Source organism: Urocampus carinirostris, chromosome 9 (assembly GCF_059441175.1).
Source record: "Urocampus carinirostris isolate Australia breed hairy pipefish chromosome 9, RoL_Ucar_1.0, whole genome shotgun sequence".
In the NCBI taxonomy this organism is placed as follows: Eukaryota; Metazoa; Chordata; class Actinopteri; order Syngnathiformes; family Syngnathidae; genus Urocampus; species Urocampus carinirostris.
Window position 1 is genome coordinate 23,727,977 of NC_142357.1, and position 13,649 is coordinate 23,741,625.

The window sequence follows — 13,649 nt, forward strand, 5'->3', positions numbered from 1 at the left end:
AGTTATCACAAAAGTTTACAATTTACAGAAAATTACTGACCAAAGCAACAACAAAAAAGGACTTGAAATGACCAATCCAAAGTTGGTGTCTGAGCTGCCATCGAAATGTTGTGCTTCTCTTCTGTTTCCAGTGTATAAGGCAACCCGGATTTTAAGACGCTCTTTCAATATTCTGGCCAATTTGGGGTTTTTAGGTGCACTTTACAGTCTGGAACGATAGTTAATTTGAAAGTGGGTATGCCATAAGAAGGGGGGCACCCTCTTAATTCTGTGTCGTTTGTGAGCCGTTTCCACAATACACGAGCACGAGATCGTGTCTCCGACATCTAATTATTATATTCTCTCTCAACAAGCCTTCATGGGCTTCTCCTGAGAAAATGCAGCATATCCTTTTGATTCTTTCCTCTGCTCTGTGTCTTTCCCGCCTGTACTACAGAGCCACCAACACTAGCATGCAAATTCAATTACGACAGATATATAGCTCCTACAATTCCGCAAGTGCACTCAATAGTACACCTAAATTCCCCTGCACAAGTGTGTACGGCGACAGGAAACAATTATCCAACAGGTGGCACAATGTCATATTTGTAGTGATAATAAAAGACATAATGGGAAAATCTTTGAGGATTAGCCTCCGAGGCTGATAGCAGCTCCCCCTGTTCGCTTCTGAAAAAGGACTTTGCTCTTGCCAAGAAGCATCATGTAACTAGGTCTTGGTTTCAGATGGCAGCAAATGAGCTATGTTTCAATGTTCTGTTGCCACGGGTAACACATCTCCTTCTCATGTCTAATCGTGGCTTCTCTTTGAGGTAAATCCTCGATTCTCGGGCCTGCCCGACGTGGCAACGCTTGCAGCGCGAAAAAATCCTTGCACTTTTTGGAAAATGCTCGTTAATGGATAGATAGACGGATAGACAGATAGACAGATAGATGGATAGACAGATAGACAAATACACGGATAAACTGATAAACTGATGGACAGATGGACGGATAGACTGATAAACAGATACAGATAGGTAGGTAGGTAGGTAGGTAGGTAGGTAGGTAGATGGATAGATAAATAGATGGACGGATGGACAGACGGATCAATCAATTAACCAATGATGAACCGATTTCCCATTACAATATATAGTTTTCCAAGACAATGAATCAATAATTTTAAATGACTTTATTACCAGTATATTTATAGGAAAACATAATTCTAAAGGCCTGTTTTTTCATTATTTTCTGCATTTTTTGATGTAATTTTTTATTTTGTTTGTAGTTTAGGTATTTCCTTTTTTGTTATATTGTAAAGAAATAATTGAAATAATTGCCCTATCAAAAAAGTACATTTTTTAAAAGTTGTGTAGTACCACTTAAAAGGTGGTAATTATTGAGGCAATGATCTTTGATTTTGATGTATATCGTATATATTTTGGAATGGATAATATTTAAAAAATTATTTATACCAACCAATCTAAATCTGGAAGTTGACGTGCTTTTACCATGGCCTTGATAAATGCAACATTGATTATTTATACATTTATCTATATTAAAAAAAAACAAAGTTCAGTTGAATTATTGTGAATTGAAAGAGGGGGGATGATGGATGGATAGACAGATAAGGATTATTAAAATGTAAAGTTTAAAGTTCAATAAGAAATAAATTGATGCAGGTACAAATATATGAACAAATACATAAAGTGCAATACTAAGTTTACAAATATATATCAATTAAATGTGGAGGGTAATAATATATATGCACCCCAAAATTCAATGCGAGTCCAAAAATGAAAACGCTCTCCAGTCACATGTATTATTTCATGCTGTGTACGGTTTAAGCTAGGGGTCACCAACCTTTTTTGAACAAAAACCTACTTTTTTGTTACTGACTAGCGCAAAGGGCTACCAGTTTGATTTGCGTTTTTACTATCTTGTTACTATGATATTACTCTTAATACCAGGTTGTAATCATCATAGGGTGAAATAGGCTCATTCAACCACTAAACAACATGCCGGTTGGTTAGAAATCAAATTTCCTAGAAAATCACAATGATCAATAATGTACTTAATAGAACCAGTCCATGGGCTACTTATCTGGTCTTAGGGAGCTACCTGGTGCTTTCTGGCACCATGATGGAAAGCCCTGGTCTAAGTTATGCAGAAACACAAATTACCAAATTATAAATCAATAGTTAAATTAATAAACAGGGTTATTATATATAAGATGATTAAAAAATACCAAAATATATCTAAAGGTATATAAAGGTTTTATCCAGAAATTTAACCCTCAGCACGGACACAAATCTCTTTCCTGCAGCAGACTCTGTCTGCATGAAGTGTCATGTCTTAAATTACTTTATTTCTGTATTTTATTTTGTATGTTTTTTTCTAGTTTGGATTTAGTTTTTCATTCGTATACATTTTTTTCTTTTTTATTGTTTACGTAGTTATATTTGTGTCAGGACCACAACGGAAACAGGACCCAATTGCGTACTTTTTCTCACAAGTTTTATTCAAGTAAGAGAAAGGGTTGCCCCCACGATCCGGTGATCGCTGGGCGCGGGAAGCAGGTCACTCTGAACGCGGAAGTGGGACTTCCGTGGCGAGCGATGGCGGTGTCGGGAACGGAAAACGTGTCAGTAGCCGGGACAGGTGAGCAAAAACTTGGTCCGGGTCTGAAGCGAGTCGTAAGCCAGGAAAAATGAGTAGGACAAAAAAGGTTAAAAGCCGGGACGGGAGAGTAGACGTGATCAGGATCAAAAACGGGTCGAAGCCAGGGGGCAAACAGGAGCAAAAAACAGGTTGGAGTCAGGGTCGAAAAAAGGATTGCCTAGTGTAAACTGAGGTCCGCAGACAGACTGACAACAGGTGACAGAAAGGAGTGGGTTTAAATAGGGACAGGGAGCCAATCAGAGTCAACAGTTGGCGCCAAATGAGCACAGGTGCTTCGCATCAGTAATCATGACAATTTGATTGTTTTAATTTGTATGTACTGTCTATTTACTGGGATTCCTCGATGCGCATCTAAAAAAGCAAATTTACCAGAAATTGGGAAGCGTGCTTTACAACAAATTGCACTTCCTAGTCCGGAAAATCCGGCATATTTTTTAATTTCATTTTTATAACCGTATTAAAAGTATTTTTCAATATAACTTTCATTTTTATAAATCAATGTTTTTTGCTGTCTATAGTCGTCAAAAATTGACCCCAGGATTTCCGTTCGCGTTTTTTTAATAATAGAGACCATCTGGGGGTGCCTGTAATGACATTTGGATAACGTCACAAGCGTTTTCTGCATCCATCTGTCCCTCATACAAGTCTCCAGCTGAGGATCTGAAGACATCTGTGCTCATACATTCGCAAAAACGTTCTTACATACGCTTGACCTTATCAACAATGAGAAAATATTATTTTCTATTTTCGGGCAGTTGCACGATAGTCTGCTCTGTGTGACCAAAGAGAAGTTAGACTAAAATATCCTGGAGAAGGAACACAGGGTGGCAGGTTACAATCCATTATTAACATTGAATATCAACATTTTGAATTGTTCTATAGAGCAGTGTTTCTCGACTTGTTTGACATGAGGGACCCACATACCATCCTAATTACAAGCTGCGACCCAAATAAAGAAGGAAAAATATGTTGATTTCCGGATATTGTGGGGGTGTTTTGGTCCTAATGAACATGCCATGCTTAACATGAGTAAACAAACTTTACCGATGTGAATTAGCGGGTGTCATTTCACATTTGCAGAGCATTACAACCAATTACTGTTAAGGAGTGTAATTGACCCTGAGGAATTTTTGATTTCTTAGCAATTATTTTTCCCAAGGCAAAGGCTTGCGACCCACTGAAAAAAGGCCCGCGGCCCACTTTTGGGTCCCGAACAGTCAGTTGAGAAAAACTGCTATAGAACAATACTTTGAATGAATTGAAACGAGAACATTTGAGGACAATAACAAAATGATGGACTTTTGCGACGTTTTCTTTTTCATTTTGCTTTTTGGAATTTTCGATTTCATAATTTGAAATCAGTTTATCTAAAAAAAAAAAATTGGATAAAGATTAATAGATGATCATGTAGCCCTACAAAATATTACTGTTTAAATTAGGATTCCGCCGAGAATTACCCAAAGGAAAACAAAAAAAGGCTTTAAAAGGAAAATTTTGTGACGACTTTATGTTTAAGGTGAGGCGAGCCATACAAAGCTGGATGTCACTCGGGGGTGAGTTTGTGCATATTTTTCATTTTGCACAAGAGTAGGCAGGAGATGGAAGATGACAGCTCTTCCAAGTTTTTATCCACACGACATTTTCTCAAAGGTTCATGTGCTTCTTTGCTTCCGTGTCAATTGGTAGCTGCATATTAATATTACAGAACTAACTATCCCCTGTTCAGTTTTTATTCATAAGCATGTACTTTGCGTTTGAGATTCAATCCATTTGTCCTCAAAATTGATAGCCTGGCGTAAAGCTATGTGAAGCAAGAGTGTATTTAATAGTGTGTCTCTGTCAGGACCAGAACAGAGACAGGACCCACTTACGTTTCTCTCAGTTTTATTGGGAAGAAGGGAAAGGATTGCAAACACGATTCGGTGATCGCTGGTCGCGGGGAGCAGGTCACTCTGAATGCAAAAGTGACACTTCCGTGGCGAGCGATGGCGGTGTCGGGAGCAGAAAAAACAGGTCAGTAACCGGGACAGGAGAGCACAAAACATGGTCGAGAACAGCAACGAGACGAAAGCCAGGAGAGGAGAGTAGACGTGGTCAAGATCAAAAAACGGATCGAAGCCGGGAAACAGATGGGAGCCGATACAGGAGAGAGTCAGGGTCAAAAAGCTTGCCTAATGTAAACTGAGGTTCGCAGGCGGACTGACAACAGGTGACAGATAGAAAAGGGTTTAAATAGTGACAGAGAGCCAATCAGAGTCCGAGGCAGTTGGCACCAAAGGAGCGGGCAGAGGTGCCTTGCATCAGTAATCATGACAGTCTCATTTATTGCATTAGACTGCCCTGACTACCGTACCACCATCATCATCAACTCCCTCCTACTCCTATTTTCTTTTCACCATTTACCTTTTTGTCCATCAATACCTAAAATGCCCCAGAATATGTTTGCTTTAAAAAGGGGAGCGCGAGATTGTGCAGTATAGCAGCTGCAGGCTATTTCTTTGTCATATAACTAACCACTTTACCCAAAGTAAAATGAACTTGCTTGTTTTATTTGCGTTTCGGGTCTTTCATCAGTTTTTATTCTTCAGCTCAGAATCAGTATCCCCTTTATTATCGTTGTTTTGCTACAACAAATTAGAGATGCAATCCAGTTGTGAACATATACAATATAAAATATAATTAATAGAAAAATGTAATTTATTTAACTCTAATATAAAGTACTCACATAAAAAAATAAAAACTAAACAACCAAGCTACTGTACTTAAAGCTGCGATATTCCACTTAGAACTGGGATATTGCACAAAAAACTCTGTTGCAAAACGTTGTTGACTTACTGGATTGAATGTCTTTTTATTGTTAATGAGAATTTAATAGGTTAAACACTGTGTCCGCAGCAGTTCTGAGTTCATGGGATCAAATCCAGCTACCAACCTTCCTGTGCGGCGTTTGCATGTTACCCCCGTGCTTGAGTGGATTTCCTTCGGGCACTCCGGTTCCCTCCCACATTCCAAAACATGCATTTCAGGTTAATTGGATGGTCCAAATTGTCCCTAGGTGTGAATCAGCGAGTGAATTGTCTGTCCCTGTGTGCCCTGCGACTGGCTGGCAACTGGTTCAGAGTGTCCGCTTCCCACTGCCCGAAGATAGCTGGGATCGGCTCCAGCACCCCCGCGACCCCACTGAGGATAAGCAGTGCAGATAATGGATGGATGGTCAGTTATTTGTCATTTAACAGAGTACCTTTTTTAGCAAAGTCAGTGCAAAAAATGTATTTGTATTCATTTTTCGTGAGCGTTTTATTTTAGGTTTTCTGCCAAACATTCTCTGTCCCAAACTTTAATTTTAGTGCATCCTTAGTTAAGCTGAAAGTTTGCCTACCAAAATGATAATTAGGAATAGATGTATAGAATAGAAATAATTGGCGCAATACATTTGACGTCTGCGTATGAATTCGGCTCACCATCCATTTCTGTACTGATCCAAATTTGCAGTTGCGGTCGCGATGCTTTGAACTGACCTCTTCTTCCACTCAGGTGAATACACGGTGATGACAGCTCATTTCCATCTGAAGAGGAAGATTGGCTACTTTGTCATTCAGACGTACCTGCCGTGCATCATGACCGTCATCCTCTCCCAAGTCTCTTTCTGGCTCAATAGAGAATCTGTGCCAGCTAGAACTGTATTTGGTGAGTTCAGTAGCCAGTCTTTCAGTTAGGCTTCAAAGCAGGCATGTCAAACAACCGGCCTGTTGAATATTTCAATCCGTTTCGCCATAATTATCTGACTATTCCATAAAAAGAAGAAAGATTCTTATTCATTTTTTTATCAAAAGTTATGATTTCTTTTAAAAATGCAAACCAACTTCTCTCTCTGGCGACGAGAGGCCATTTTCTTACTTTTATAGTGTGGTAAGTTGGTTCAGCTGTAAAACTGCATCAATTTGACATTTCAGCTGGAAGCAACTGTGAAACTAAATACAAAAAGTGTTTCAGCTGAAAAAATACTTTGCCTAGCACTAATGCTAAATTTTCAATTAAGGAATTTATTCGTATGTGAACGTGAAAAATAGCATCTACTAACGGAATAATCATTTTTGAAATGGAAAAACACACGTTATAGGGGCATTGTGTATTATTTAGCACCTCCTAGTGGCAGAAAACGTAGTTCATTAAAGAAAAACAACATTGATTTAAATAATGCTCAATCAAAAAGGCATGAACTATCGTATAAACATGCATTTTATAATACTCGTAAGTAAATAAATGTATTTATTTTACATAACATGAGGCTCACCGATAGGGAGCTGACATGATTGTCTGCCATCTTGTTACTACGGGTGCCCCCAAAAACCAAAGACTTTGTGAAAGCTGAGAACAAAATGGGAAAATGGGTTCAGTTTGGTCACTTTGAGTCTCTGTAGTTTTTATTCTTCCTTGTAATTTGAGGCACTTGTTTTCGGGTGCACCACGCAATACAGCTACATCTAGTGGTCGAATTTTACACACTTTCGCTTTATAAAGGTGAAAGCAATATGGACAGTTTTTGTTTTATATTTATAAAAAAAACATTTCCAGTTGTTGGCTTGAATGAAACTATTGTCTCAAAAGAAGCGACATGCCTTAAATGCTCGACTGCTTTTTCTATATTGCTGTACTTGATCTTAATCCAAGTGGAAGTAACGAGCGTGACCTAAAACTGGTAAAGTCAAGGAAGAAACCACACAAGAAACGTGGATGGCTGTCACTTAGCATCGTTTGTGGTCTCAAATAATGTAAATTAAAACAGTCAGATTAGTCCAAATATCAATAATGGAAATTGAATGATACAAGTGGATTGAGTTGATATTCAAATTGAATTGGCTCTGCATTGTCAACACTTGTAGGAGCCAAATAGAAAAAATTGTCAAATACAATGATCACTTTGATACATTTTTGTCAACATGTTTTATGAAGCACTTCAAAATTCTTCTTTTTTCAGGTTTTTGTTTACTCAGTTATTAGTTTACCATAAGTTTAGTTTATCCTTCTAAAAATTGTGGGTGGTCAAAAACCTGCTAGAAAATATCGCCTTTTTCCTGAACCAACAGTCAGAACCTGATTTCCATCGGTACCTTGAGAACCAAAACGATAATAATCTGTCAAACATACATGTTTTAAAAGCCCAGTGTGTAATATTTGACCACTAGAAGACACTGTTGTCAAATGTGAATGAAAACAACAAGGCAGACAAACATGGCAGCGACTTAAGTTGATTCCACTATGTAAAAGAAATACAGTACAAATTTTTGACCTATGATTTTTTTAAATAAAAAGAAAAATTTGTGTGATCGTTTATGCATTTTTTCCCATTATTTGAATCTAGGTTTTGTTCTTTTTTATTGAATGAAACATTAGCGTAGAAATATCCTCACCATGCAAATTGCAAAAACAAAGGCACATGACGCAGCTTTCAAGCTAAAAGTGATCGAGCAATCCGATAAAGAAGGAAACTGAGCTACTGCACGTAAACTTTACTTTGCGAGCGTGTTGCTAGCGTGTTTTTGAATTAAGGAGCGTGGGACGACGTCTATATGACATTGTCTCTATCCCATACTGGGGAAGACGACTTTGATGACGTTAGTTATAAGGAGGAAGATGAGGACGGTTTACCGTGATTTTTTTTGTTTTTTTGGTTTAAACAATTTTTTTGACACTAGTAACAGCAAATAAACAATGTGAGTTTTTTCTCGACAATCTTAACAGCAATTAAGCATGTTCACAATTTCATTATTCACAATTTCGTTATATCTGACAATATGACGTTTTAACAATTTTTTAACAGCAATTAAACACACAATACTACAAGTACGGTATGTTTTTTTAACAGAGCCGTTTATTGTGTTGCGAGCGTGTTGCTAGTAGCGTCTTGCTACCCTTCACAGGCACGGTTTGGGATGAAAGTTATAATATTATTATTAAAGCTTTGAAAACTCTCTCGGTGTACCGTCTTTCTTTGTAAATATGTGTAACCATGTATAATATGTATTTGCGACTGCATATTTTTGTAATGTATTTATTTTAGAGACTTATTCTGATATGTTTTCCACGGGCGAATCAAAAAGAAGGGGCGAAAACAACGGGGGCTGACGGGAAGTGGAGTAAAGGTGAGACGTGATTGTGGACGCAGCGGACAATAGTGGATATATATTTTTCCCACCCTTACCTTTGGAAATATACATTTCTTTTCCTTGGGTTATTTTCAACGGGACCCGGACTCTGCAGGTCTGCATTAAACCTTAAGTACCAGTATCATTTTCCGTTCATTTTGCCGGCTGAGGTTTTTAGACTGTGTACTCTATTTTCAGTTACAATCGCGGGACTCAAAGTCGGGTTTGGGTTAAATTTGTGATTGTGTTACATGTTCTAATGTGGGCGCATGCGGCTTATATACAGGTGCGCCTTGTGTAAGTACGAAAGCGGTTATTCTCCTAAAATGTGTTGGGTGCGGCTTATAATCAGGTGCGCTCAATAGTCCGGAATTTACGGTAGTCCAAAAAATACTTTGCACATTCTCTTAGTGTACTGGCCTATTTTTCTTCATGCACGTCGTCTCTGTTCACATATACTAATCATTGGTTGTCTTTTTTGTGCTGTCAGGTGTAACAACGGTGCTAACAATGACCACACTAAGCATAAGCGCCCGCAACTCTCTCCCCAAGGTCGCTTACGCCACCGCGATGGACTGGTTCATCGCAGTCTGCTACGCGTTTGTCTTTTCTGCTTTGATCGAGTTTGCCACAGTCAATTACTTCACTAAGCGTGGCTGGGCCTGGGACGGAAAGAGCGTGGTGACTGAAAAGGTGATGACGAAAAGCGCTTTTGACAACGGTGATATCTCAGATACTAAACATAAGCATATCAGACTATATTTTGATCTATTGTGTCAAAGTTTTTTCATTGATTCGTTGATGCAGGGGTCCGGAATGTATGGCTTGCGAGCCAGATATGGCAATTTTCATGAGTACATGGCTTGGAGATAAAATGAGGGCCAGAGTAATCTTCTGTATGGCTTTCCAATCTTATCGTAAGCAAAACCAAAGCAATACACATGATGATTTGTTCGGTCCAAAATATGTAGGGCAAAGTTTTATCTACAATTTACACTAACAGTGTTACACCAACAGACCCCGCTTTGGCTGTACGTCTCTATGATACCATGTAAATGCAAGCTCATTAAATAATATATGTCAACTTTTAAGACACATAATGATTAAAACATACAGAACTGTTGAGACTGCAGACAATCTAGAATGCCAGCCAAGCTCTTATAGCAACTTGATTGGGATAGCGGTAGGGGTGGGCGGTAGGCAGATATCTGCAGACATAGTGCACTCTCCTAAATACATCCGTATCATTCTCGTTTGCAGTATTTTGTGACATTTTTACGAAAGAACGACAGTTTTGAGGTCATAGGATCGAATCCAGCTACCAGTTTTCCCATGGGGAGCTTGCATGTTCTCTTCGTGCTTGCGTCGGTTTCCTCTGTGCATTCCAGTTTCCCATCACATTCCAATAACATGCATGTCAGGTTAATTGGCCGGTCCAAATTGTCCCTAGGTGTGAATGAGCAAATTAATTGTCTCTGTGTGCCCTGCGACTGGCTGGAAACCAGTTCAGGGTGTCCCCTGCCCACTGCCCGAAGACAGCTGGGATGGGATCCAGCACCCTCGCGACCCTCCTGGGGATAAGCGGTGCAGATAGTGGATATAGAGATATAGAAATATGCATGTGAGTGTGAGTGTGTGTGTGTCTGTGTGTGTGTGTGTGTGTGTGTGTGTGTGTGTGTGTGTGTGTGTGTGTGTGTGTGTGTGTGTGTGTGTGTGTGTGTGTGTGTGTGTGTGTGTGTGTGTGTGTGTGTGTGTGTGTGTGTGTGTGTGTTTGTTTGTTTGTTTGTCAGGTCTGTTTTTGTGTCCACCCAATAAAAAGGGGAATAGGTTTAGACATGACCCCAACTGACTTAGCGCTTTTGTTTTTGTTTACTCAGCATTTATTAGAATATGGCTCGATAGCTACTTTTCAATCCCGATTTCTGGGTTTTCCATTCTCATGTGCCAGAGACACTGCCAAAAAGGGAAATGCCACCCAAAAGGGGTTTCGCGTCTCAACGCAGGTGATGCTCTGATGGCACACCGCCATTTTAGTTATTATTCCATAGATTTTATCATCAAAATCACACAGTGAAATAAAGTGTTGTTAAAACAAGCTTGTTTTTTTTTTAATCTGGAGAGCGAGTTTGGGGGTTTTGTTGAATTTTGTCTCAAAATATTTAGTGTGGCTTTTGAAAAAAAAAATGTTTTTGCTTTTAAGGCTCTCTGAGTCAAAAGGTTCTCAAGCCTGCATTAATGAGTCAATCGTATCTGTTTATTCCTTCGGACAGAAAAAAGAAAGAGCTTCTGTGATCAAGAAAAACAACGCCTACGCCGTAGCGGTGGCTAATTACGCGCCAAATATTGCCAAGGATTCGAGCACGCTTCCAACTATCGCCAAAGGCGGCACCTTGGAGCTCAATAAAGCGAAAGGAGATGGCAAGATCCCAGATAGCAAGAAGACATTCAATAGCGTGAGCAAAATCGACAGGATGTCGAGGATTATGTTTCCCGTTCTCTTTGGTTCCTTTAACCTGGTTTACTGGGCCACCTACTTGAACAGAGAACCTGTTATCAAGGACATGGTGCCTTCTACTTAGAGACCAACTTTAACAAGCTCAGGAGGCCTCCGAATCAAATACCTCCAGCAACAGTGTGTATATAACTTTTGCAGAGTTATGTCCTGGATTGCAGCGTGATCCTCTTGCTCCGCCTATTTTCTACACCGTCTGCAGCACTTTGGACAGCTCCGTCTTTCGTAAATGTCTGTCTATTTATATTCCCTTTTTATCGTGTGACAACCTGGATTAGAATGTGCATTTCCTTGAAAGTATGTTTACAGTTTCAGTGTGTGGCCAGTGTACATATAATATTAATGTAAACATAAATTTCAATGTTACTTCTGAATTGTTTCAAATTTGATGTAACCAGCACCATTCGCTTGATGTTTCTTTTTGTATGTTGTTCTGTACCGGGTGACTGAGATTATATGACAATTACATTTATATTCTGTTAAATATTTTTCTGCCATTCAAAAGTGGCCTGATTTGTTGTGTCCAAGCCAATGCAAAAACACGGTGGTTTTGTATTACTACAAAATAAATGTGTTGTTCTCTATGACTATTGGTACGGGAACCTCATCAACATTGAACTGAAATCTAAAGTTAATGTTTGATTGAAACGAGTTATATGTGAGGGAGCAGGCAGGACTTCAGATAATTGCAACTCAATGTATGCTTGGTTTTAGCAGTCAGTGCGAATGATAATTTTAGAAAATAATGAAACATTTATGACAGGTTTCTCTAAATCAGCAAGGGGTAAATTGTATAACATGCACCTGAACCACTGCCCCATCTTTTGTCATGTGGAGTATGTGTAATCAAAAACATTACTCCGATTTTTGTTTAATAAACAGGCTAAATATAGCAGCTGTGAAGCCAGAATTGTTTTGCTTAAAGGCACTGTGGGTATCATTTGACTATCGGTACTCACTGTGGTGCATCCGAAAACGAGTGCCAAAAAGCAAAGAGAAGTTTACTAAATACTGAGTTTCAAAGTGACCAAACTGTAACATTTTTTCTTCCATTTTTCCTTGCCCAGCTTTTCAAGATATTTTTGGATACACGCAGCAGCAAGCAAAGTTCATGGAAGATTACAAACTACGGGAGCTCAAAGTGATCAAACCACACTATTTTACTTCTCTTTTTTGCCCAGCCTTTAACAAGGTTTTTGGTTCTTGTTTCTCGGGGGTACCCTTAGCGGCAAAATTGAAGACAATTATGTCAGTCCACTGTAGGTGGGTTACATGTTATATGAAATTAATGCTTATTTCTCAACCCACAACTACTGAAAAATATGCGTCTTAATAAGATTTTGTTTGCTTATTATTTAAATCAGTATTGATTGATTGACCTTTTATTTTTTCCACTGAACATATGCCATTAACATAAAATTTAAAAAGCTTTGGTCCCAAGACGGATCCCTGAGGAACACCACACTTCATTGATTGCTGATTTGAATTGTGATGAAAAGTCCTTCCCAGGATTACAGGCAATAACCACTTAGGTACGTTCCCTTTGGGCAATATTGTGTTATATTAATTAGCTATTCTTTTACCATTAAGAGGCCCTAATTCAGGGGTGTCAAACTCATTTTAACTTGGGGGCCACACGATAGAAAAAACATTCTGTCGATTCTGTAGATTAAAGAGAAAGAAAAAGAGTGATAAAGAAATAAGAGAAAGAGGGAGGGAAAAGGAGAGAGGGCGGGACAAAGAAAGAAAAAGAGAGAGAGAGGGAGAAAGAGGGAGAAACAAAAGAGATGAAAAGGGAAGTCGTGAGATAGGGGGAAAGAAAGGGAGCGGAAGAAAGAAACCCAAAGAGAAATAGAAAGACAGAAGAAGAGAAAAGAGAAAAGAAAGCGCAAAGGGTAGGAAGAGAGAAAGAGAAAAGAGAGAAAAGGAAAAAAGGAAGTTAGAGTAAAAGAGGTTAAAAGACAGAGAGAGAAAGAGACAAAGCGCAACAAAGGAAGAGAAAAAGAGAGACACAGAGAGTGAAAGAGACAGAGAGTGGGAGAAAAGGGGTGGAAAAGAGGGAGAAAGAGAGAAAAAAAGAAATACAAGTACAGTGTCTTTGATCGAGGCACCTTATTTTGGCAACATCAAGTTGACATATTTCAACCTGCAGCTTCTTTTTCTCTTGCGCTTCTCTGAGTGTTGTCTCGCGTGCCAGATTCAATCCCTTAGCGGGCTTGATCTGGCCCGCGGGCCGCCTGTATGACACCTGTGCCCTGAGAAATACACACTGTTCCTTTAAATGTACATGAATTGGAAATCCACCATAGCTATGTCACTTTTACTGTAAGTCT

The 13,649-nt window shown here is 39.1% G+C and overlaps 1 protein-coding gene across 1 annotated transcript in view; it reads left to right on the forward strand.

Annotated features, from left to right (window-relative positions):
* gabra2b (gamma-aminobutyric acid type A receptor subunit alpha2b) overlaps positions 1-11,903 on the forward strand; it is a 68,898-nt gene extending 56,995 nt beyond the window's left edge. The window contains exons 8-10 of the mRNA XM_088343309.1: positions 6,193-6,345; positions 9,295-9,497; positions 11,075-11,903. Of these exons, the coding sequence (XP_088199435.1) occupies positions 6,193-6,345; positions 9,295-9,497; positions 11,075-11,383 (665 nt within the window). The 3' untranslated portion in view covers positions 11,384-11,903. The remainder of the gene's footprint in view (positions 1-6,192; positions 6,346-9,294; positions 9,498-11,074) is intronic.
* The last annotated feature ends 1,746 nt before the right edge of the window (positions 11,904-13,649 follow it).